We start from the raw sequence: 12,402 nt of genomic DNA, 5'->3' as shown, positions 1-12,402 counted from the left end.
CTTTGGTCATGCATGGATATTGTGGAATTTAGTTAGACATCACCACTTCAATAGAATAAATGCCACATGTTTTACCCACGATCGACTCCTCCCTAAGGTGCCTGAAACCCCTGAACATTTCAAAGGCACATGCATGTCTTAATTCATGCCTTTAATATCTCAGCCAAAAAAAACACATTCTGAGCAAATGGAAAGATCACGAACTGCCCTCTGGGAAAACATTGCCACCATTCGTTTTATGTTCTGGCAGCAATGGGAGTCCCTCAGATATAAATTTTAAAAAATTGAATTTGAGGGAATGTGGGGGCCCTTCTCGAACAGCGTGCTTAACCCAGTCCCCTACCGATATTTATCCGGTACAGGACAAGATCCAGGAAAATCTGGCAGGAATGAACGAGAGAAAAACTCACAACCGCACACTACAAACCCTCCCCCAATGCTGTGGCCAGCTTTAGAGAAAGGGTTTTGTCCCCCCTCCAATCCCCTCTAGCAAAAAAATGTGGTCCCTTATAAGTAGATATAGCCCAGAGGACACCATTCAAATATCATTCCTCCCCGCCCCCACGTACGCATACAAGTGTAATGTCATAGGTCTCTTCTCCCTCGGCGAGGCTTGTGTGTGTGCGGGTGGCGTGCACTAAGTCGGAGACGAGGTCGTCACAGGGGGCACCTTCCTTTATTACTTTCCACCGTCACCAACTCCGGCCCCTCTCTATCTCTCTCACGACCACGCTGCCGTACGACCCGACCCATACACGACCCTGTCCGTGTTGCACCAACGGCGTCCACCGGGATCGGGCGAAGGCAGCAGCGACGAAGGGGGTGACGACGACAGCGATGATGAGACGAGTCCACTCCCAGAACTGCTGCTTATATTCCCTTCTCGAACCCACCAGAGGGTTCCTGGGGCCTCCCCACGAGGTCTACCGCGACCCTTGCCCCAGTTCTTCCACCCTGCCGGCACACCAGTGTATATGCTCAACGGCGTGTGCAGTTGCAGCTGCTATACAGCAGTCAGCGCTGTGTCACTACACAAGTAATCCCTTTTTGATTTAAAACTTTCGTAACTGCAGGGATTCATATTCTTGGTTCTTTCGGTAAAGTCACATAGAAGGGAAACAATATATTTTTATTGTTTACCTTCTACGTGACTTTACCAAAAGAACCAAGAATAAGTAATCCCTTATAGTAATAGGTTTTACCCTTTTAACTGGCACAAAAACTGACACCTTCATTCAAGGCATCATGTTTGCAATAACCACAACACAAGCAGTCAAAATACAAACAAAAGAGACAACTCTGATAATAATATGCACTGTCCTTGAATTTGATTGGTCCACACCCGAGACGGCTTTTCTTAGAGCCTAGTCTCCACTGGTGTTGGACCAGATGCCGCCAAAAGTAAAAGTAATCTCTTGTCAACTGCAAATTTACCGTGAGATTTGAGTATACGCGGCTTTACTTCTGTATATCTTTTTATCAACCGTGAGCATCTCGGTTTGAGGATACGCGAATCGAAAGTCGTGCCAACTCGTGAACTCAAAATTGGGGTTGCCGCATAGCATCTGCTGTTGTCTCACAGACGCCCACGAGAAGCGTTGCTACCTTCGCGATGGGTTAGATTCAAGCTCTGTCTCATTACATATTTGTATATTTGTTTGCGATTTGCATATTACCATTTTGTGCTAGAATATCACATACTGTACTAATATTGCGTGACAGTGATGTAATTTTTTTCTGAAATATCTATACATATACAAAAGTCCAAAATTGTGGCGGGGTTTGTGGGTTTGTGTGGTTGCGTGCTTGGCTCTCCAACAGTGGGGTTTATATAAAAAAAAATAGCCAGGCACCACGTCATAAGCCCCGCGGTTAGCAAGTGCTATTCCTTTTGACATCTGTCAACTTTTAATTAGTTTAATTAGCGATTTTGTGCGATTTTTGTGCGCTTCCGCTTTATTTATTTATGATGCGTGTACGACCGTACCAACTCACGAGCCTTTGGTGAGGGGAACGGCCCATGCCAAGTCGCACGCCTTCGGTGGGAGTGAGGGGGACATTTTATTTCACATAAAACATGCTATAAAAATATACTAAACGCTGACGTCAATTCTTCACCGTGTGATGTCCCCCCCACCCCGATGCATGCAGTTATACAGTCGCCAGATACTAGCACTATAGGCAGTAGACCTTTTTATTTATTTATCACGCACACACGACCATACCAACTCACGCGCCTTTGGTGGGGGGGGGGGGGGTAGCAGCCCAGCCCCAGCCTGCCAAGGTGCCACCTCGGCCAGCTGGACAATCTAGGCAAGGCCGGAGACTCTGCACAGGACTAGGCCTCACCACGCCACTCTGTCAGGTGAGTACTTTGTGCTATACAGTCGGTAAATACTGCTATAGCGTCAACATGTACTACTGTAGTGATAGCACGTATCACCACAGTCGGTATGCACTGCTGTAATCATAGCAGGTACCACCATAGTATGCACTGCTGTAATCATAGCAGGTACCACCACAGTCGGTAGGCACTGCTGTTAGATTTTAAGAGTTTTGAAATATTTTTAAGACCCGGGCAACGCCGGGTACTTCCCGCTAGTTTCTTATAAATGAATGTAAATTTTAAGTATGGCCCCTAAGCAGAAGACCAAGAGTATTGGTGATGGAAATGCCTCATTATCATCAAAGGTAAATTCTATTTTATTTACTGTTTTTAAAATTAAATGTCTTAAATGTCACTTAAATTCTCTTCATTTAGTGTGCTGTTTTAATTGGTTAATTGTAGTGAATTTAAAACATTTACACGGAATTTAATAGGTTTACTCATCACTTCGGCCCCCTCATCCTATTTTCCCCAAAAGGTTGGCAAGGGTTACTGTACTCTCTCCTGTTTCTACTGGTGTTGTAATGGACTCCATGAAAAAATGTCCTGGATTACATACCGAGAATGATGCAGAGAAAAACAAGATAACACATCTATATCAACGACTCTTTGGTTCTTTCGGTAAAATCACGTAGAAAGAAAATAAATTAAATTAATACGACGTTTCGATTGCAGCACAAGCTGTCGTCATCAGGTAGAGAGAGACAGAGAAAACACAGACACGGAGACACAAGCAGAGAGAGACACAACATAGACACACAGAGACCCAATGCCTCTGTGTCGTAGTCTTAAATAGAGAGGAGGGGGGGGGGGGCAGAGAGAGAGGTGGGTCTGCTGGAAATCCACCTCGCGGCGGCAGGGGGAGAGAAACACCCAGCAAGTCTGGTAGAGCCTGGTAAATTTTAAACAGAAATAGGCAGTTTGAGAAAACAAACTTAACAAATCTTTGGAAATGTAATGCAATGCAACGCAGAGAGTCGGCTAACACACAGCCAACGCATAGCCTGGTTGATTAACGTTCTCCAAAGATTGCTAAATTAGAGCTGTGTGGAAATCCACCCCGCGGTAGCAGGGGGAGAGAAAGACCCAGCAAACCTGGTAAATTTTAGAGAGAGTTGTGTGGAAATCCACCCCGAAGCGGCCAGGGAAGAGAAACAGCGAATGGACCTATGAGAGCCTGGTAAATTTTAGAGAGAAAAATAGGCAGTTTGAGAAAACAAACTTAGCAATTTTTTGGAAATGTAATGCAATGCAACGCAGAGAGTCGGCTAACACACAGTTAACGCATAGCCTGGTTGATTACGTTCTACAGAGATTGCTAAATTAGAAGTTGTGTGAAATTTGACAGAGACACACAGAGAGAGAGAAAACAAACTTACATCCTCCCCGTAGAGGTGGTTCAAACTTGATTTTATTTTTCGTGACTGCAGGAATTACTCTTTGGTTCTTTCAGTAAAGTCACGTAAAAAAGAAAATAAATTAAACAAATACGACGTATCGATTGCAACACAAGCAGTCATCATCGGGTAGAGAGAGAGACAAAACACAGACACGGAGACACACAGACAGACACACAAGCATAGACAACACAAAGACACACAGAGACACAACATAGACACAGAGAGCCAATGCCTCTTTGTCGTAGTCTTTAATAGAGAGAGGAGGGGGGGCAGAGAGAGAGGTGAGTCTGCTGGAGCAGAGAAATTAGCATGTCAACGAGAGAGCCGTGTGGAAATCCACCCCGCGGCGGCGGGGGGAGAGAAAGACCCAGCAAGTCTGGTAGAGCCTGGTACATTTCAGAGAAAGAAATAGGCAGTTTGAGAAAACAAACTTAACACATCTTTGGAAATGTAATGCAATGCAACGCAGAGAGTCGGCTAACACACAGCCAACGCATAGCCTGGTTGATTAACGTTCTCAAAAGTTTGTTCAATTAGAGCTGTGTGGAAATCCACCCCGCGGCGGGAGGGGGAGAGAAAGACCCAGCAAGCCTGGTAAATTTTAGAGAGAGTTGTGTAGAAATGCCCCCTGAAGCGGCCAGGGGAAAGAGAAAGAGTGAATGAACCTATGAGAGCCTGGTAAATATTAGAGAGAGAAATAGGCAGTTTGAGAAAACAAACCTAGCAATTTTTTGGAAATGTAATGCAATGCAACGCAGAGAGTCGGCTAACACACAGTTAACGCATAGCCTGGTTGATTACGTTCTACAGAGATTGCTCAGTTAGAAGTTGTGTGAAATTTGACAGAGACACACAGAGAGAGAGAAAACAAACTTACATCCTCCCCGTAGAGGTGGTTCAAACTTGATTTTATTTTTCGTGACTGCAGGAATTACTCTTTGGTTCTTTCAGTAAAGTCACGTAAAAAAGAAAATAAATTAAACAAATACGACGTATCGATTGCAACACAAGCAGTCATCATCGGGTAGAGAGAGAGACAAAACACAGACACGGAGACACACAGACAGACACACAAGCATAGACAACACAAAGACACACAGAGACACAACATAGACACAGAGAGCCAATGCCTCTTTGTCGTAGTCTTTAATAGAGAGAGGAGGGGGGGCAGAGAGAGAGGTGAGTCTGCTGGAGCAGAGAAATTAGCATGTCAACGAGAGAGCCGTGTGGAAATCCACCCCGCGGCGGCGGGGGGAGAGAAAGACCCAGCAAGTCTGGTAGAGCCTGGTACATTTCAGAGAAAGAAATAGGCAGTTTGAGAAAACAAACTTAACACATCTTTGGAAATGTAATGCAATGCAACGCAGAGAGTCGGCTAACACACAGCCAACGCATAGCCTGGTTGATTAACGTTCTCAAAAGTTTGTTCAATTAGAGCTGTGTGGAAATCCACCCCGCGGCGGGAGGGGGAGAGAAAGACCCAGCAAGCCTGGTAAATTTTAGAGAGAGTTGTGTAGAAATGCCCCCTGAAGCGGCCAGGGGAAAGAGAAAGAGCGAATGAACCTATGAGAGCCTGGTAAATTTTAGAGAGAGAAATAGGCAGTTTGAGAAAACAAACCTAGCAAATTTTTGGAAATGTAATGCAATGCAGAGAATCGGCTAACACACAGTTAACGCATAGCCTGGTTGATTACATTAAACAGAGATTGCTAAATTAGAAGTTAAGTATACTCTCTGGTTCCTTCGGTAAAGTCACGTAGGTAGAAAAGTAAAGCAAATAAACAAACGAATAAATAAATAAATATATCACAACGTTTGGATCGCAATATAAGCGGTCGTCCTCAGGCGGAAAAAAAATAATCCAGCGGTGGAACTGCTGAACCAGCGAGAGAGCTGTTACAACAAGAGGTTATTTATGTGGCGATGGGCAAGCAAGCGGTGTTAATGAGAGATTAGCACTATGTTGCTGTTGTGCGCTTATGCGGGACGATACTCTTATGCGGCTACGGAAGCTCATTTCATGCTAAAATCTCTCTCTCCCTAATCTTTCCATTAACACAACTGACGTGCTTGCGTCCGGGGATGGATTCCTTTCCAGCTCAGACCCAGCTTGCTTGCCCATCGCCACATCTATAACCTCGTGTTGTAACAGCTCTCTCGCTGGTTCAGCAGTTCCACTGCTGGATTATTTTTTCTGCCTGAGGACGACCGCTTGTGTTGCGATCGAAACGTCGTGATATATTATTTTTTATTTTATTTTATTTTTATACCTACGTGACTTTACCAAAAGAACCAAAGAGCATAATTTCCTGCAGTCACGAAAGCTTTAAATCAAAAGTTAAGTGTAAAATTTGGCAGAGACACAGAGAGAGAGAGAAAACAAACTTACGTCCTCCCAGTAGAGGTGGTTCAAACTTGATTTGAAGCTTTTGTGATTGCAGGAATTACTCTTTGGTTATTTCGATAGTCACGTAGAAAGAAAATAAATTAAACAAATACGACGTTTCGATTGCAACACAAGCAGTCGTCATCAGGTAGAGAGAGAGACAAAACACAGACACGGAGACAGACAAGCAGAGAGAGACAACACAAAGACACAGAGACACACAACATAGACAGTGAGAGACCCTATGCCTCTATGTCGTAGACTCTCTGCGTTGCATTGCATTATATATCCAAAGATTTGTTTTTTTTTTTCTCAAACTGCCTATGTCTCTCTCTTAAAATGTACCAGGCTCTACCAGACTGACTGGGTCTTTCTCTCCCCCTGCCGCCGCGTTGTGGATTTCCACACGGCTCTCTTATTGACATGCTAATTTCTCTGCTCCAGCAGATCCACCTCTCTCTCTGCCCTTCCCTCCCTCTCTCTCTATTTAAGACTACGACACAGGAATTCGGTCTCTGTGTGTCTATATTGTGTGTCTCTGTGTCTTTGTGTTGTCTCTCTCTGCTTGTGTCTGTCTCCGTGTCTGTGTTTTGTCTCTATCTACCTGATGACGACTGCTTGTGTTGCAATCGAAACGCCATATTTATTTAATTTATTTTCTTTCTACGTGACTTTACCGAAAGAATCAAAGAGTAATTCCTGCAGCCACGAAAGCTTCAAATCAAGTTTTTATATCAACGACATTAACAAACAATACCTCGGATACGGAATGAGGCAGTACTCCCTGCAGAGACGCTCAGCAGCTCATGGAACTGATGTCAGTGTTAAGTGAGAAGAGTGGAAAATTGGGTGTAAAGATTAACTTAGCTAAGACGAAAATTACGCAGACTTGAAGCAGACCGACAAACAAGGAGTGAAACAGGACTTAGAACATGCATCATCGGCTTACAAACTTTAGGAGCAAAATAGATTAAAGGGATGGAGTGTGAGATAACAGGCGCAGTAAAAAAATGGGATACATTTTTCAAGCGACTTGATGTGAAGTTAGACATAAAACGAAGAATAATTAATGCGTCAATTATTCTGGTATTAATCATTTATGGTAGTGAATCATACTGCCTAAAATCAGTCACTGCAACACTTGGATTTGGTGTGAAAACGAATGACAACCATGAATATTTAGACCAATAAAACATCACACAGACAATAAAATCAGACAAACAACTAATCAAGCACAGACACATTTGTAAATTATATTTGACTACTTTAGTTTTATTTTAATAAACAATGTCTGTAAAACGCTGATTTGGGGTAATCATCTCGTGAAAGATGAAGACATAAGATTGGTTGATTAGCCAAATAAGGATGAAGTGGGCAGGGCATGTATTAAGGAAGGGAACAAACTGGCAAAGTTAATACAGGCAGGCCTCACTTTGTCCTCAAGACGTTTTCCTGGAAATGTGAGCGCTCATTGAATCACCACTAAAAGGGCCGTTATACCATTGTATATACTGTATATGGGATTGCATCTCCGACAGCGTTATTTATTTCATATAAGAAATATATGAGGCCATCATTGGGGTATCGGTAATAGCGTGAATAATAATACAGATAGTAAACATTATTTGATAAATAAAAATAATTAATTACAAAATAATTAATTACAATAACATCAGTAACTATGATGCACTGTACTCATGAGTATATTATACTGGTAGGAACGAAGTTGTAAACTGAGAGTACCAGCCTGCAATAGATTAATGTGTCCGTCCGTCCGTCCCCTTTCAATACTTTAGCGAAGTGAAATCTCGTGCTGTTGGGTGTAAAATCAGCAATAGACAGTGCAGAGACTTGTCCTACCAGCCCACCCTGCAGGGACCTGTTACTGTACTCCTACAAGGCAGTGGTAGGAGACGAGGCTGGAGCTGCTGCGCTCCCAATCTGGGTCTTAGTGAAGCCCTCAGTCTAAATGTCTGTGGTGAGGTTTATTTTAGGTGGAGCCTGAGACTCTATCCTGGTCTGCCTGTATACATGTGGAATCTCTCCGAAAATAAACACATGGTCAACCAAAGACACACACGCAGGAGGGACTACCTGAAGAGACTTGGGCATGGCTGAATTATCAGCACAAGGGATGACAACCAAAATAAACTAGATTGGTCTTGATGAGCTGACAAAGGATTAAGAATGAATCAGGAATGCGACTTCTGCTTCAGTGGCGGAACAGGGCCCAGTGGCGAGAACCAAATCCGAATTAACGTCCTCTGGTGTTATTTTCATTGTAGGTTGCATTTCCTATCATCATGGTATAAGGGCATTCCCCGATTTACAAACAGGATGCGTTCCTGAAGAACAGTGCGTAAATCGAAAAATAACTCCCCATTATTTTAAAGGTTCAAATTAAGGATGCATTCTTCTATCGCAAAATTACAATAAAGGTGAGGGAACGTGTAATGTCAACCAAGCATTCTCAATTCTTGTTACTGGTGATGTTGACTTATGCTTGCTACTCATATTGAAGGCTGCTTAAAGTAAATGGCAAATAACACAATAGATTTGGACCCACGGAGCGCACGCAAACAAACATTATACAGACTGGGAAGAGGAGAACTGGTGATCTAGGGAGTACACCGATGCAGAGCGGCCAACCAGAAGCCTCTTGTTTATGTCGCGCAATTCAAATTTCGTGACAGTAAAAATTCGTAAATCGAGAGTTGGTAAATTGAGGAATGCCTGTACTGGTGTTTCACATAGCTATCACACGGATGTATGGGCCTCAAAATGGTTGCCGTTGTAGGTTTAGTATCTCAAATTTGGCGCGGTTGTCAGTTTTTAACGTTGCCACCGTTCGCCAAGCGTGGCTCGCAGGTTTGCCCAGAAGAGGACCTGCTTGCCTTGTTCTGCAGGCCACTCCAGGTAGGTCTTGCGCCCCATGAGGCGACGCAGCCTGCAGAAGCGGCTGGGCACCGAGTCACGTGGGATGGGCTCCAACAGCACGAGCACCAGAGCGTCGTCTCGGCTCTCCATTAGACGCTGCTGCGCAAAGTACAGCTCGTAGTGGCACCACTCGCTCTCCACGAAACTCCGTGAGAGAACAAAAAGAGTCTTGCGGCTCTGCTCGATGCAGTCAATGATGTTGTCCATGATAAAACGTCCGGGGACAAAGTCTCGCTCGTGCACGCAGAGTCGGAACGGTGGTACTGAGTGCGACTCTAGCTCAGGCATAAGCTTCTCCATTACCCAGACTGCGTCGTGCTGGCTGTATGACACAAACGCATCATAGGCTGCATTTCCATCTGGATCTGAGAGGAAACTCCGCCGTTTGGCTTGGAGCCAGGCCCACGTCATGCGCAGGTACCACAGCGCATCCAGGTACCAGCAGAGGCCGACCAGGAGAGCAGTGCACACGAATGTGGTAACACAAGCTATCACGATCTTCAGTGTTGTGTCACAGTAGAGTATGGGGAAGGAGACTGAGGACAGCTGTTTACCAACTTCTTTTTCTGGATTTGAGCATTGGTAGTCAGCTGGCCATCCTTCAATGCGTAATGGTGAGGAATTCTCACAGAAGGTGACAAAGTGGAGGATGTTGCACGTGCAATAGAATGGGTTTCCCCTCATGTCCAGTAGGGTGAGATTACCCAGACTGTCCAGGTCAGTTAGTTTCATCCCCAGTAGTGTGTTGTTGGCAAGTGTCAGCACTTTCAGGGATGGGATACCATGGGCTAGCTCCACTGGAAAAAAGTTGAGTTTATTCTTACTTAAGTACAGTTCGTGCAGATGTTTGAATTCCAACAATCTCTTGCTGACTTTTTGGATTCTATTGTTGCTGACATCGATTGAATAAAGTGACGTCGGCAGGCAGTCAAATGTCTCGTCTGTGAGAAAATTCGAGGAAGCATTGAGGACTTGGAGATTCATGGGCCACATGCATCCAGACTTTTGATCACTGTGAATCTGATTAGCAGATATATCCAGCAGCGTGAGAGAAGTTATATTATTCACCATGGCACCAACCGCACTCAAGGAAGACATGTAATTTTTGTGCAGACGGAGTGTGTTGAGATTTTTTAACTGAATATTTTGACACTGGGCAAATGCAGTATTTTCCGTGAGTAAATTATTCGATAAATCGAGAAAATGTAGGTTTTGACAGAGGAAAGTAATCTTACAAGGCATGTAAAAAAGGTTAGAATTTCTTATGGTCAAATATTTCAGATAGTATAGAAAAAAATGTAAGTTTGTCATGGTGGAAAAGCCAAAGAAGTTTGGGTTGGCTATCCCATCGACCAAGAAACTCTGTAAAGATATAACGGGACTTGGTAAGAGTGGCACCTGCCAATCACCAATGCCATCAAACCCAATTTGTCGCAGATTAAAAGAGATAATTCTTTGGGACTTCATAATATTATTGAGCATGCCAGTGATCGTATTGTCTGTGACTTGTGAATGTGATATGTTGAAAACTTCAATTGTGCCAGAATTTGAAATGCATTTGAAAACGTCGACATTTTGTCTGTATTCACTAAAATCAACAAACTGCACATGTAGCTCCACACTGCTACCGGAGACATCACATATGATGTCAGTGAGCAACGCAATGTTTGTGCGCAAGGTCAAGGCCAGAGTCACACTCTGTAGGCTGCGAAATGCCGACAGGGAGCCTGGAGTGTAGATGGTCAGGTCTCCAGTCATAATGGAGAGATGTTCCAGTTTCATTGTCTCGCTGACATTTTGGTGAATTTCAGTGACATTCAGGCCCCCAACCTTCAGATGATGCAGAGCCTTGAGAGACCTGAAGGAACCTGGAATATTGAAAGAAATGTAGGAGTTGTTTCTGACGTCCAGAGACCTTACACACTTGAGAACAGCAAAGGAGTCATCCCATGCTCCTGGTAATCTGTTATTACTCAGGTCAACGTCTTGTAACGCAAAGTTATTTGAGAAAGCCAAGGGGTCAATGCTTGATATTTGGTTGAAGGCCACATTGAGAGTTTTTAGCCGTAAAAGTGCTGACAGGTGCTCTCTCTGAATGCTCGAGATCTGGTTATAGGACATGTCCAGAGAGGCTATGGTGACTGGGAGCTCTTTAGGCATATAGTGTAGGCCCAGGCGTGAGCAGTCGGCTTTGTCTCCTCTTATTAAGCAGCCGCTTGAGATGGGCGCCCCATGGCTCCAGGCAGCTCGCGTCATCAAGATGATCGTCACCAGCAAAGCCACGCTCATCTCCATTGCGCTCCTCCAGCCTCCTGCCCAACACTGACACACACAAATTATGTTTAGTTTATGTACAGCAAATCCTTACCTCTCGCGGGTTTAGCTATCGCAGGGTTGCGGCAACTTTATTGAGGTACAGTTCACCGCTCTCGCCCCTGTGGCTCGACCATTTGCGGTTGAATGCGAGATTCCTGTACGCGTTGTAACTGCACTTCTCGCGATGATGCTGCAGCGGACCAAGACGCATAGCCGTCTTGTTTCTAGCTTGTCCCCCCAAGCAGCCCATCGCGGGTCCCAGGTCACGCGGTGTTCCCAGCCTCCAGTGAGGAGGCAGTAAAGTTCAGCTGCCTGCGATGTTTCTTTCTGTTGTGTACAGTACTGTACACGGATATGTGTATAGTATTGTACACTATATTTTCATTCTATACATTTACCACTGTATAACATATTTATCATGTCTTATATTGAAAATACTTCCTGTTTAATGCTTGAGTTGACATAGGGTAACATAAACAAAAGGAGGGGTTGGTGTCGTGTTACGAACCGTGAACCAAACCCCAGTTTTACCATTTGCCTTTTAAATTGCGGATCATCACGGATTTGCCGATTTCCAAATCGTAACCCCAGCCGCGATGGGCAAAGGTTTGCTGTACCGTTTTGGAGATTCATTATGGGAATGCAACATTTACAGCGTTTGGACATTCATTATGGGAATGCAACATTTACAGTGACGTCATAAATCCATAAAACACGTCTATGCAAAAACCGGCACAAATGTTGTAAAAGTTGGTAAGCACTTGCACAACAGTACAGCCAATAAAAAAAGTAAAATAAATAGAGAACACAACCTATAGAGACGTCTGCAATAAATACACTAAATACAGTAATACCCCGATTTACATATCCCCATTTACGTCGTTTCGCAAACACGACGTCACTTTATTAATACAGCTATCTGATTTGGGTTGCCTCAACCCACACAGTTGTTGCTAACAGCATAATCCCTCCTCTCT

At 44.1% G+C, this 12,402-nt stretch overlaps 1 protein-coding gene across 1 annotated transcript; it reads right to left on the bottom strand.

The window, feature by feature from the left end:
• Positions 1-6,856: 6,856 nt before the first annotated feature.
• On the bottom strand, positions 6,857-12,070 carry LOC116938861 (toll-like receptor 2 type-2). The gene has a single exon (XM_032946597.2). It carries the CDS (start codon positions 11,402-11,404, stop codon positions 9,005-9,007), a length of 2,400 nt encoding a protein of 799 aa, XP_032802488.2. The 5' UTR covers positions 11,405-12,070; the 3' UTR covers positions 6,857-9,004.
• Positions 12,071-12,402: the final 332 nt, after the last annotated feature.

The sequence above is a fragment of the Petromyzon marinus genome, chromosome 4 (assembly GCF_048934315.1).
Source record: "Petromyzon marinus isolate PM22_M1 ecotype Great Lakes invasive population chromosome 4, UKy_Petmar_22M1.pri1.0, whole genome shotgun sequence".
Classification (NCBI taxonomy): Eukaryota; Metazoa; Chordata; class Hyperoartia; order Petromyzontiformes; family Petromyzontidae; genus Petromyzon; species Petromyzon marinus.
This window is presented reverse-complemented; position numbering and strand designations above follow the sequence as displayed.

Coding starts and splice junctions, on each gene's coding strand:
- LOC116938861 (XM_032946597.2), bottom strand. CDS start 11,404: ATGGAGATGAGCGTGGCTTTGCTGGTGACGATCATCTTGATGACGCGA.